The sequence below is a fragment of the Pteropus vampyrus genome, unplaced genomic scaffold, assembly GCF_000151845.1.
Source record: "Pteropus vampyrus isolate Shadow unplaced genomic scaffold, Pvam_2.0 Scaffold88, whole genome shotgun sequence".
In the NCBI taxonomy this organism is placed as follows: Eukaryota; Metazoa; Chordata; class Mammalia; order Chiroptera; family Pteropodidae; genus Pteropus; species Pteropus vampyrus.
The window spans coordinates 295,178-307,597 of NW_011888869.1; the positions used below are offsets into that span (position 1 = coordinate 295,178).

At 38.3% G+C, this 12,420-nt stretch overlaps 1 protein-coding gene across 1 annotated transcript in view; it reads left to right on the plus strand.

The window, feature by feature from the left end:
* Window positions 1-2,399: 2,399 nt before the first annotated feature.
* Window positions 2,400-12,420, plus strand: part of FNIP2 (folliculin interacting protein 2) — a 76,717-nt gene continuing 66,696 nt past the window's right edge. The window contains exon 1 of the mRNA XM_011363731.2: window positions 2,400-2,590. Within this exon, the coding sequence (XP_011362033.1) occupies window positions 2,415-2,590 (176 nt within the window). The 5' untranslated portion in view covers window positions 2,400-2,414. The remainder of the gene's footprint in view (window positions 2,591-12,420) is intronic.

Here is a 12,420-nt window from a genome sequence, read left to right on the forward strand (position 1 = left end):
AATTTGTGTTCATAAGCATGCTGAGATTTTAGCATCACTCTACCAAGGAAATGGTGGCTGAAAAGTGTGCTGACTGAGTTTAGGGAGAAACAAAGCCTGGCCCATAGTAAGTGTTTATTTAAAGATGGCTGGCTGAATGAAGAAAACACAGAAGGGGTTTAGAGTTTACTGTGCCATTCAGTATCTGTTTAAGAGAATTTTTCCCCAATGCAATTTGACCCTTATTTCATCCAACTATCCTTTGTAACCATGTTGTCATTTTCATCTCTTATTATTCTAAGCATTGAAAATGTTTGCATCGTCTGGAAAAGGGGGTAAAATTTGCCTTTTTATAACAGTGTTTGAAGTCTTTGGAAAATGTAAAATATCAGAATTATTAAACAGCTTTGTGGCTATTAGGTAAATGTACCTACAGAATACATATTGTAAGAGTTTCATGTGCTTTTAACAAGTCCTAGACAAATATCTTTTAGAGATTTAAGATTTAAAATTAAGAATCATTTATATATGTAAAAGTGGGTTGTGTTCCCCCGGTGTTTCCTCTATGTATTTTATAAAATTCAGTTACTTTGGCATTTTAAAGGTCTCATCCCATCAGCATTGAACTGTATTTTCATTTCTCCTATGATTTAGACCAGGTAAACCCTAGGTGAATTGAAGACATCGATTTGGGGTCTCACTTGGGCCCCTGGTTAGGTGCTTCTGGTGACAGCGAAAGGCTTTCCTTTGCTTTTTGCTCACTGCCCTGTGCCTGAAATGGAAAAATTAGAGTGCTTGCGTAAGTGATCTTCTGATTCTTTATTAAAAAGAGAAAGTGATTTTAAAGACAGTTCATGGGGAAAAAGAAGAACCAACGCTCTCACTATGGCCAAGCAGTTAAGCTTTAATATGTGATCCCTTCCTGGAAAAATGAACTCATTTTCTCCTCACCTGGTTTTATCTTGCTGCTATCTATCTAGCATGTGCCAGGGGGAAGTCTAGTCACTGTCGTAGGTGTGTTGTAATCTTTATTTCTCAGAGGAGGATCCGTAAGATCTTTTGTGGGATTCGTTACAGAGGAACTTTAGGGTCACACATAATAAAATTTTGTGTGGAGACCTCTGCCTTGATACCTTGAGACCTCTGCCTTGATACCTTGAGATTTTCTCACATTTGGGGAGTGAAATATGTGGCCGCCATGTATAAAGATCTATTTAAAACCTTCTGAAACTAAAGACCCAGACAAGGGTTCGTCAGGTTTTAGGGATCTGTTAATATTTTCTTCAGCCAAAAGTTCAAAAATGAGGAAGAGGGAAAGGTTTTGGGATAATCCGTTGTAGTTTTTGTATCAAGATTTGGCCTATATTTTAGGGACCTAAGCTTTTTATTTCTTCTAAAAGAAAAGTTATTTTTTCTGTGAGCACACAATACCATGGAAAAATCATATTGATTCTATAACGTTACTCTCATTTTATAGGTGAAATGTACATTAGTGTCAGAAGTCAAAATTGAACTTCCTTTGCCCTTGGATTCTGGTAGTTCAAGGCTTTCTTTGCTTAAATGTGCCCAGGAATCAGGAATTCAGTGCAAGAGTTTTGAAGGTCTATGGCTTTTCACCTATTATTATTTTTATTACTACTCTATCTATGTCTTTATATATATAATATATATGTGTACACACACACATATATTAGTTGACTATATGTATTTGGTATTAAAGCAAGGATATGTCCCTACTCTCTTCAATGTCACTTCCTATACATTGGGCCCTACATTTGTCTGTTGTGGGTAACCATCTCCCTCATTTACCACGGGCAGAATTTTGCAAGGTTGCAGAGTAGGACCTGTCAGCTGACACTCGCTCACATGAGAGACATTAAGAGGGTGGTGTGGCCAATGTCAGAACAACCTTGCAGCTGAAGGCAAGTCGCTGCATTTGCCCAGAGCCATATGAATAGGTCTTGTGATCAGTTGTTTGACTACCACATAATCTCCAACAGCGGAGCTCAGATGGAGTGAGTCAGTCCAAGCTGCTCAACCTGTTCAGTGGTTTTTCTTTTGCTAACAGGAGTACAAGCTTAGGAACAAAAGTAGGAAGTGGGATCTGGACTTGTCTGTTTATAATGGGTTTGCTGAGAGCATGTTTTATAACATGATGGATGCATCTGACTTCCTAAATCATTGGCGGGCTTAATTTACGTAACAAATAAATGTTCCTTTTTTTTTTCCTAAAAAAAAAAAAAACTTTTAAAAGGGGAAATTAGTAGGCTGCTGCCGAGTAGCTTGTCTCACCTACTGTATAGGGAGTACAGTGATCATTTAGTGTGGCCAGTCACTGCAGAATATCCCTCAAAGGACAAAGGATCTTCAGCATTTACGTCCAAGTCCATGTTGATAGTCAGGATCAACCAGAAGACGGTTAAGCAGCTCAGGAGATGTGTGGCGGCACAACGAAGACCACAATCCAGCCAGGCGGCCGGCAGGATGCAGCCCGCTGTGTGAGTGATGCTGCTTCTGGTGCTGGGAGGACTTACAAGACACTTTTATGCGCAAAGATTCGAAAACGTGCCAGAGTAGGAAGGGGCATTGATCACACAGAACTCGACAACAGGTTTGAAACTTTAGTTTTGTTTCAAAATCTAAGTGAAATTTTTATTTAATTCACTGTGTACCAAGCAGATGAAACTGTGTTGTTCTATAAGTTGTTTTTCGAGAGTACGTCTAAGTATGGGACAGGGGGTGGTTGGTGGGTGTGCAGAAACAAGTCCCTTTTTTTGTAGAAAAGGTGTAGTCATGGGTATTTTTTTGTGACCGTTTCAGTTCGGCTACCCATCTGCTTTCTCAACCTTTCATTATCTCTGCCTGGAACCAGCTTGCAAGAAAGAGTTACATCCTTGTCCTATATTGCAGCTTAAACTATATGCCATTCACAGTGGTTATCAGGAAAAAGAGTTGCAGTCCAGAGTAGGTACATTTTCACAGGACTGCGAGTTCTCACTGCTCAGGTTGAAAGGCATGTGGATGGATGGTTGTGCTTTTCCGGCAGGAGGCATAGTGGTGAGGGAGAGCCCCGTCTTCCTCTTCTGGAAGATGCTTTTCATGGGAAGGATGGTATTATGATGAAGTAATTTTAATGATGGAGCTTATCTAAACAGAAAAACCTACTTGCTATATTCTTTTATTTCATTTCATTTTGGAAGAACTCATTAATTTTATTAGTAGTAACTCAATTTAAACATTCTTTGTAAAGAATTTTATTGCATGTCAATGAAAAGGAAAAATCTTTTGACAATTACATTTCATTTCAAAATCGTTTGTAGATAGATAGTAAGGAGAGCCAAAGCTTAAGCGTTGGTTCTAATAATTAGTATAAAAGTTTCTAAATTTGCTTAAATGTTGTTTGTTTCCTTATAGATGTTTTCTCAAAATTAACATGTCTCATAAATTCCTTATCCCATAGATCTATTTCTCGGTTGGTTAAAAATGATGAAGGTATAGTTTCTGTCATATAAGTCTTTGTCTTTAGTAGGAATTTAGTAAAATAGTATATAGCTCACTCTAGTATGAAAGCACAGTAGATTGGAGAGTTAGGGGGAAGTGTGGAAATCATATTATGAGTGTTGAGTCACATGCTGTCCACTCAATTCAAGAGGTATATTTGTAGAGGAAGACGTAATGAATGGTGTGGTACATTAGAAAAATATGTTTTAAGTGTCCAGATAAGAATTCTACTTTTATACTATCTGTTTTTTATCTGTTTCGTATCAAGATAGGATAGCTGAGAGAAAGGAAAGACTAATTAATGATTGACACTCCATTTATCTGGCTCTTTATCACCTCCTAATCTGGATCCCCAGTTCTGCTGCTCAGGTGCCTGGTAACCGTGAGTTTGTGTCTTGGCTTTTCTGGGTCTCACTCTCAACTGTTAAGTTTGTAGTTGGTTTGGACTATTTTAAAAATTCTTTCCTCCTCTGAGAGTCTAAGGTGTAGCATCGGGACTTTCTGTATTCTCTATTTTTGTTATTTATACAATTCTAGATTCCCCAAATAGGTATTGGCGGGGAGGCATCCACATAAGAAAATAATATGTAGGGGCCACACCTATTTTCTTAAAAAAATTTCTAAAGTTTTTGGTATGCACATCTGCTTCTCACTCTGAGGAAACGTACTATTCCTTGGTGAATTTTAATTATTTAAACAACACAAAACTTAACAAAACATGTTCAAATCCACTATCTCCTTTCTTTATTTTAACTTCTTTAGATTTACTTATCTGATGCTGAGGTTTTTTTTTTTTTAAGAATTCTGTATAGGGATGACACACACTTGTCAATTAATCGGAATTCATCTCTAGTGGGACCAGTTGTCTCGGTCTACCTCATCCACTTTCTCTTCCCCTTCCTACAGCCTTGAATCCTTATTCATTATTTGCAGTGTTGTGTTTGGTTTCCTGAATTTCTTTAGACTTGGGCCAGTCTCCAGGGTGGAGTGAATTATTGACAAGAGTTTGCACTGTGAGGATCCGGCTCCAAAATGCTCACGAGTTATCTGTTTGTCCAAGTCAGGTGGCAGTTAGGTTTGACTTCTAACTCCTTCTTTGCTCTTAGGTGTCTTAAATCAGCAGGTTGTCTTCTTAGCTGAGTGCACTAAATATATTTTCGATTCATGATTGAGAGTCCCCATATACAGAGAGGTTGACTTAAGTTCACTGTGGATTTTCGACTACACTGGCAGTCAACCCCCTATCCCTACGTTGTTCAAAGGTCAACAGTAGTTTTTCTTTCTCTCTCTCTTTGTAATTTTCCAGTTATTCAAAGGTGAAGAGAAAGATTCCACAAATACAGTAGAGTCATGTTGGATACCTAACAGTTGGCCACAGTGTAAAACTGACACAGTTCAGTACAGAAAGAAACATTTTAATCTTCCAGTTATGGTTTATGTGGAATGAAACATTTCAGTATAGAAGTTTGTCCTCTGTATCTTTACTTCCAATCTCCTTAATATCTAGAATGACAGATATTGGGGTTCAATTTATTTCACAAAATACTAGAATCAACAAAAACCTAGAATTTCATGCAGCATCTTAAAATGGCTTATCAAAAAAATTGTTAAAACTCAATCCACATCTCATAACTCTGAAATCTGATGCTGGGTATATAGTATAGTCTTCAAATAATTGCTTCCAATCTTTTCTTAAAATATCAGCCATAGCAAAGCTACTAATATCTTGATTTTCAACCTTTCCCAGCACATTAGGTAAGTCCACAGGGCTGTTTATAAGGAACAGGGGAGTGTTTGCCAAGTGTATCTGAGAATCATTGTTTCTCTGATGGCAAAAGAAAATTTGAAATAACATTGTCTTAAAAAGTATACCCTGACACACATTGAAGAGGAACTGAAACAAAGCACTTCAGAGTCAATTGTGCTTTAAGTTTCATATCTTGAAATTTGGAAGAGATTCTCTAGACTGCTTTAGAATCACCAGGATGGAAGGAGCAGAAGAATTAATGAGTGTAGATATCTGACTTATGTACAACTTAGATGAAGTAATTCTACTAAAAAGAGCCATAGGTTGTTTGTGGTTGTTGCTTAACAAGAAAATAAGTACAGAAACCAGGGTATATTTCCCCCTACTAAACTGGTTCACAGAGATAAGCCGACCATGATTTTACTAGTCTTTATTTATAGTAGTTAGGATTACTGACTAGAAAACGCAAAAATAGTCACAGATTTAGAGAGAGGTGTGCTAGGGCAACAGACCAACAAATTCTGAAGAATTTAGTTAAAGAGTATTAGAAGAAAGTCTAATGCAGGTCATAGGGATGGGGAGAGTGTGTCTCATTGTGTTCTTCACTTAGAAACACTGTGTGAAAAACGTTCTGCTTTGATACTACTTAAGGAATGCAGCTGTGGGACAGGTCGAATGAAGTGGGTTGACAGAAAAGACCAGCCCTGGTCAGCTGACAGTCTTGTGCTTCATGACAGCTTCATAGGGAGGTTGTAAATTGCTGGGTGTGACTCTTTCAGATGCGTTGGGTATTGCTGTCACAAGCTCTTCCGCCCTTTCAGCATTCCTTCTCTTTTCCCTGATTTTAGGTGCCATGAGGAATTTTCTTTGACTCGTTAGAAGAGTATTTCCACCAGTTGCTGGTTGGAATTCCGAGATGTTATTTGAGGATGACTGGGTGCGTGAGTGAGGGAGTGCAGTGGTGGTGACTTAGATTGCTGCAAAGTCATGAACGATTTAGGTGTAAAAAACATGTATCTTTTCTGTCTGAGGCCACATCTCTTCTTGGGAATCAGTCAGAACAGTCTTAGTACAGGAGTTTTGTTTGTTTGTTTTATTAGTTTGAAGTATACAGTACATTGGTTAGACATTTATATGCTTTATAAAACGATCTCCCTGATTGCTCTTTCTCTCCTCTGGCTCTCCACCTAGCCATTGCATTACTGCTGACTGTGTTCCTATGCCGAGCTCTCCATCCCTAAATGGAGTGTGAACTGACATAAACTTTTGTCTGGGTCTTATTTTGATAAGTACTGATGACATAACAGGGTAAAGCACTTGTTTGTTAATCACCATGCCGGTGTCCAGAACGACAGTGTTCCAGACAGAAGACAAGGCGAGTTGCTCCAGCTCAGGTCCACTGGCAAGTCACTGGGCAGCTTCGGAAGCCCTTTCCTTCGAGTGCCTGCCCAGCCGGCTGCTGGGCTGGAACACTCACTGAGCTAGTCCACAGTTCCCATCCTCCTGTTGCAACTCCTGTTGTGAGTCAGGCTGTGGCTTAGCCTTGTCCTTTTATTGTTGTAGTAACAAAAGCTGAATAACTGCTGAACAATGATGTAGCAGGCCCTGGTGGGAACTGGTGAGAGCAGTAATAACCTGTGACCTATCTAAGACCGTAACTGCCTGTCAGAACTCACCAAAGGGAATCCAGCCCGTGGGCTCTAGAGACACCAAAGTTCCTGGCAATTCTCTTCCCCTTTAATGAGATCCCAAGTTTATATGGGATGTCAAGTATCGCATAGCCATCCATCAACATCAGTATCTTGAAGGGTTTAATTCTTGTCTTATCAATTTAGAAAGGTTTTAGAAAAAAACTACTCTCAGGTCCTCACAGAACAGATGTGAATTAAAATCCTGTTTATTTTCTCACTGCGTGATTGATTTCCTTTCACTTTTGTTCCGTAGCCTGCCCAAAGGCAAAAAAGAAAAAGAAAAAAAAGAAAAGAAAGAAAGAAAGAAAAGAAGAACAACTACTTTGTAGAGCTAGGTTAATTTTTCCACTTACCATTTTTTTTTTTTTTTTTAATTCAGCTCTCACAAGTAAGAACCAAGACTGCAGTAACAGATACGGTGGAAGCATCTTTAATCTGGGGATCTCCTCACCTTCATAATCTCATGAGCTGAGGCCTCTCTGCCCTGAACTCACTGTGTCTTTGGGAACGTTACCCGTCTCTCTGTGTTTCTATTTTCTCTTCTATAAAAAAGTGATGGATTGGGTCAGTGATCCCCACATATGTGAAGTGTTTTTAAAAATGTAGGTTTCTGAGCTTCATTTCAGATCCTTTGAACCCAAATTCCTGGAGGTAGAGCCTGCGAAGCTTTGTTGATTAAACAAACGAGCAAATGCGAAGAGTTTCTGGGGTAATTCTAATGATGAGTCAAGTCCAGGAACCTCCAAAGAGGTGGTGTGTGACTGTCTGAGTGACAGATGAGACGCAAAGATGTTAGAAAAATGTGAAGACCTTGGGCAATCGAGGGAGTCAGAGCCATCTCAGTGCTATAAAAAGTCAGTTAAGTAGGTCTGAAGATCTAATTGGCTTTATTGAGCGATTCATGAATCAGGCAGCATCCCATCTAGCAACTAGAGAGGAACCCCAAAAGCTGTACAAATACGACAGGCTTTTATGGGCAGAAACTGGGCAGGACAAGAAAGTTATTATCAAAAGAAAAGAAAGGATCTTGTCAGGCAAGGTTACCGTCCATCTTGTCTTGTCAGATAGATCGCCTCAGCGTCCTTCGGAGGGATGGTGGAGAGCACCCACGTGGGAGATTACCTCATTGGTACTGACAGGGAATTCCAGACTGACCAATTAAGATTGCATTCCCAGAGAAGGCTGAAACTGCATTTAGGTCAGGCATGAATTCTAGGTTCAGTGTTTGGGCTGTAGCACAAGTGACCCCACATTGGGCTTGTGGTTTTCTCTTTAGCAGTGGTAATCTTTTTCTACGAGGGAGCGAGCCATGTGGATATTTGAGGAAGTATATTTTCAACAGAGGGAAGAACAAGTACCGAAAACCCAGAGCAGGAACAGGCTTGGTGTGTACCCGTGGGGGAGGAAAAAGACTTTTCCTTCTACCCTTCTGAATTCTGGCTGGTCAAATAATTCAAATGGCATACAGCAGATTAATAGGAGAAAATCCAATTTTAATATGTGTGCACAGGAAATTCACATAAACATGGAAATTCTAGGCATTTGAGAAAAATGAAATATATGTCATTCGAAATTGAGGAGGACATAAGGCAGTTCTCAGGGAGATGAATGAAATTCATACTCAATAAGCAAATGCATATTTGCCATTTGAAACAATGGGACATAGAGAGGACTAGGTTCTTTCCTACCACACCTAGTTCATGTTAAAATATAGTTGTCTATGATGATAGCTCCCTTCCTGGAGCAAGTCCTTTGTCTAAATTCTTTTAGATAGAGGAGAAGGGCAAAGGTTTTTCCTGAGTCTTTCATTTCTTAAAAATAACCAGCTTAAAATAATATCCCAAAGAGGCATATTTTGGGGTGACAAACTCTGCTCCCCCTTACACCCTAAAAAGAAAAATGTTGCCTAAGGACAAAGATGATTTGGATTCAGAGACTAAATGGTTCTTTCTGGAAATGTGGATGGGGCTGAGGTGTGTCAGTAGTCAGGGCTTCATATGGTGTCATGAGAGGAATGTGGAGGTAGCCTGTCCCCAGATGGCTCTCCCACTGGCCCTTGCTTGTTAACAAAAATTCCTGTTATTAGAACCTCATTTCTTTGTACTTAAGCCCCGTTCTCTGGCTGTAAATGATACCTTAGTGTGAACTCAGCACTTGTTCCGCGGTCGGGAAGAACGAGAGCACATGAGAGGACTGGGCATGCGCCGTGGAGCATGACTGAGGCCCGGTCTTATCCTTTCCAGCCGAGTGGACAGGGCTGAGGGGAGACGGCCTGTAATTCTGCTGAACAGGGACGCAGACTTTAGGTGGCTACATCCAAAGCTCAAATAAAGCTTCCTTGGTTTCCATCTTCAGAGAATAATCCTATCACAAACTTTAAAACTAGTACTTATTACTAAAAGTTTCTATATTTTAAAAGTTCCCTTAAAAATTGAAATATTGTTTTCCTTTTCAATAGACTTTATTTTTTTTTTTAGAGCAGTTTTACGTCCACAGCAAAAATGAGCAGAAAATAGAGTTCCTGTCTACTCTCTGTGTAGAATCCCCACAGCCTCCCCTACTGTCAACATCCCACACCAAAGTAGAACATTTGTTGTAACTGATCCTGCATTGACACATCATTATCACCAAAAACCATAGTTACATTAGGGTTCATTCTTGGTGTTGTACATTCTGTGGGTTTTGACAAATGTACAATGAAATGTATCCATCAATATAGTATCATAGAGAATAGTTTCACTGCCTTAAAACTCCTCTGTGCTCTGCCTATTCACTTCTCCCTCGCTCCACTGATCTTTTTTACTGTCTCCGTAGGTTTGCCTTTTATAGATGTCATTTGGTTGGAATCGTGCAATATGTAGCCTTTTCTGATTTGCTTTTTTCTCTTAGTAATATGCACTAAAGGTTCCTACATGTCTTTTCATGGCTTAATAACTCATTTCTTTTTGGCACCAAATAATATTCCATTGTCTGGATGCAGCACGGTTCATGTATCCATTCACCTCCTGAAGGACATCTTGGTTGCTCCCAAGTTTTGACAATTATGAATAAAGCTGTTGTAAACATCCCTGCGCAGGTCTTTGTGTGGACATAAGTTTTACTACTTTGGGTAAATATCAGAGTGTGATTGCTGGATCCTAAGATAAAGAGTTTGTTTAATTTTGGAAGAAACTGCCAAACTTCCAAAGTGGTTGTGCTATTTTGCTTTCCCACCAGCAATGAAAGACAGTTCTTGTTAGCCCACATTCTTGTCAGTATTTGGTTTTGTCAGTGTCCTGGATTTTGGTCATCCTCATAGATATGTAGTGGTATCTCGTTTCAATTTGTATTTCTCTAATGACATATGATATACAATACCTTTTTTATATACTTACCATCTATATATCTCTTTTTCTGAAGTGTCTGTTCAGATATTTTCCCTATTTTTTAATGGATTGTTCTTTTTCTTACTGTTAAGTTTTATGATTTCTTTATTTATTGTGAACACCAGTCTTATGCCTTTTGCAAATATTTTCTCCCAATGTGTGGCTGTCTTCTCATTCTTCTAGTACTGTTTTTCATAGAGCAGAACTTTTTAATTTTAATGAAGCCCAACTTACCAATTATTTCTTTCATGGCCTTTACCTTTGGTGTTGTCATCACCAAAGATCATCTAGATTTCCCCCTACGTTATCTTCTAGGAGTTTTATAGTTTGGCATTTTACATTTAGGACACTGATCCATTCTGAGTTAACTTTTTGTGAAGGATTTATGGTTTGTGTTGAGATTCCTTTTTGTTGTTGTTGTTGTTGTTGCAGTACCATTTGTTGAAAGACTATCAGTTGGCTATGTGAATCTGATTCTGGGCTCTCTGTTCTTTTCCGTTGATCTGCATTCTTTCAGCAATACCACATTGTGTTGCTCACTGTAACTTTATAGTAAGTCTTGAAGCTGGGTAGTTTCAGTCTTCCAACTTTGCTCCCTGCTTCTTCAATATTGTGTTGGCTGTTCTGGTCCTTTGCCTCTCCATATAAACTTTAGAATCAGTTTGTCGATATTCTCAAAATAGCTTGCTGGGATTTTTGACTTTGATTGTGTTGAAGCTATAGATCAAGATGGGAAGAAGTGACAGCTTGAGCCTTTCTATCCATGAACATGGGCTGTTTCTCCATTTATTCACTCTTTTTTTTTTTTTTAATCGGAGTTTTGTAGTTTTCTTCATATAGCTCTTGTACATATTTTGTTAGATTTATATCAAAGCATTTTGGGAGGTGCTAATAGGAATTGTATCATGTTTTTAATTTTAAATTCCATTTGTTAAATGCTGATATATGAAATATTTTAAAAATATATTCACAGATTTTTTTTCAAAGCATGGCTGCATCATGTCAAGCTAGCTACTTTCCCCTTTTCTTTTTAAATACCTCCATTTTTTTATATTGTTACTAAACTTATTTTTAAGATTTCTCTTAAATATTTTTTTGATTATCAAGATGATACCATTTTATTACAAAATATTTGGAAAATGCAAGCACGTATAAAACTGAAAACTCGAATTACTCATAATGCTGTCATACAAATTTTACTGCTGTTATTAACACTTTTGTTGATTTCCTTGCAATCCTTTTTTGGTACATGGATATAAGCTGCATTGTATTAACTGAATTAAGCTATATATAATCTGCTTTTTCACTCAGTATAATAAATACCGTGATGTTTTCCCTATGTCATTAAATTGTTTTTGAAAACAATTTTTAATGATTTTGCAGTATTTCCTTAAATTGCTTCAAAAATTAGGGTGTGTTCTGCTAATAGGTATTCAGGTTTTCGGTTACAATACTGTTACAATGTAGAGAATAACCCTATTTTTGTTCACATCTCTCAGTCTTCTTCGGAGGGAATTTTCCTTGTAGGAAACTTGAAGGAGACCCATTTTTCTTCCCCAACGGACTTTGACAATTGAGAGATAGAAATTGGTCAGGTAGATGTAACTACAAGGAGCCTAATAACCTCAAAATTAGACAAGTTCACCCACCTCGTCACAGCTGCCGAGGACACCCACAGGCCTGGCCACAGGAAGGGCTTGTCCCTGTAAAACTTGATGTTGAGGAGCTGAGAATGAGATCGGAATGTGTATGCTCTGCAGACAGATAGACACCCACAAATACAGGGAAATTTACCAATCAGAATTCATTCTTTGGATGTTACACTCATCAGGATTGTGCCTCTGCTTGTTGGAGACCAGAAGCAAAGGTAAGGAGGCCTCCAACTCTTAATATCTTTCATAGTTTAATCTGTCTCCTAAAAAATATGATTAGGAGAGATTTTTTCTTAAAAGTGAGGTTTAGCATCTTATCACATGTTTTTTTTCTGTGAACTATCTCAATCCATTGTCCACTTTTCCCTTGGCTTGCAAGTCTTTTTCTTTATTGATTTCTGGTAGTTCTTGATATATTAGGAAGATTAATTCTTTGTGATATGAGCTGATAAATTTTTGTGAACTTTTTAAAAAGCCTTTGATAA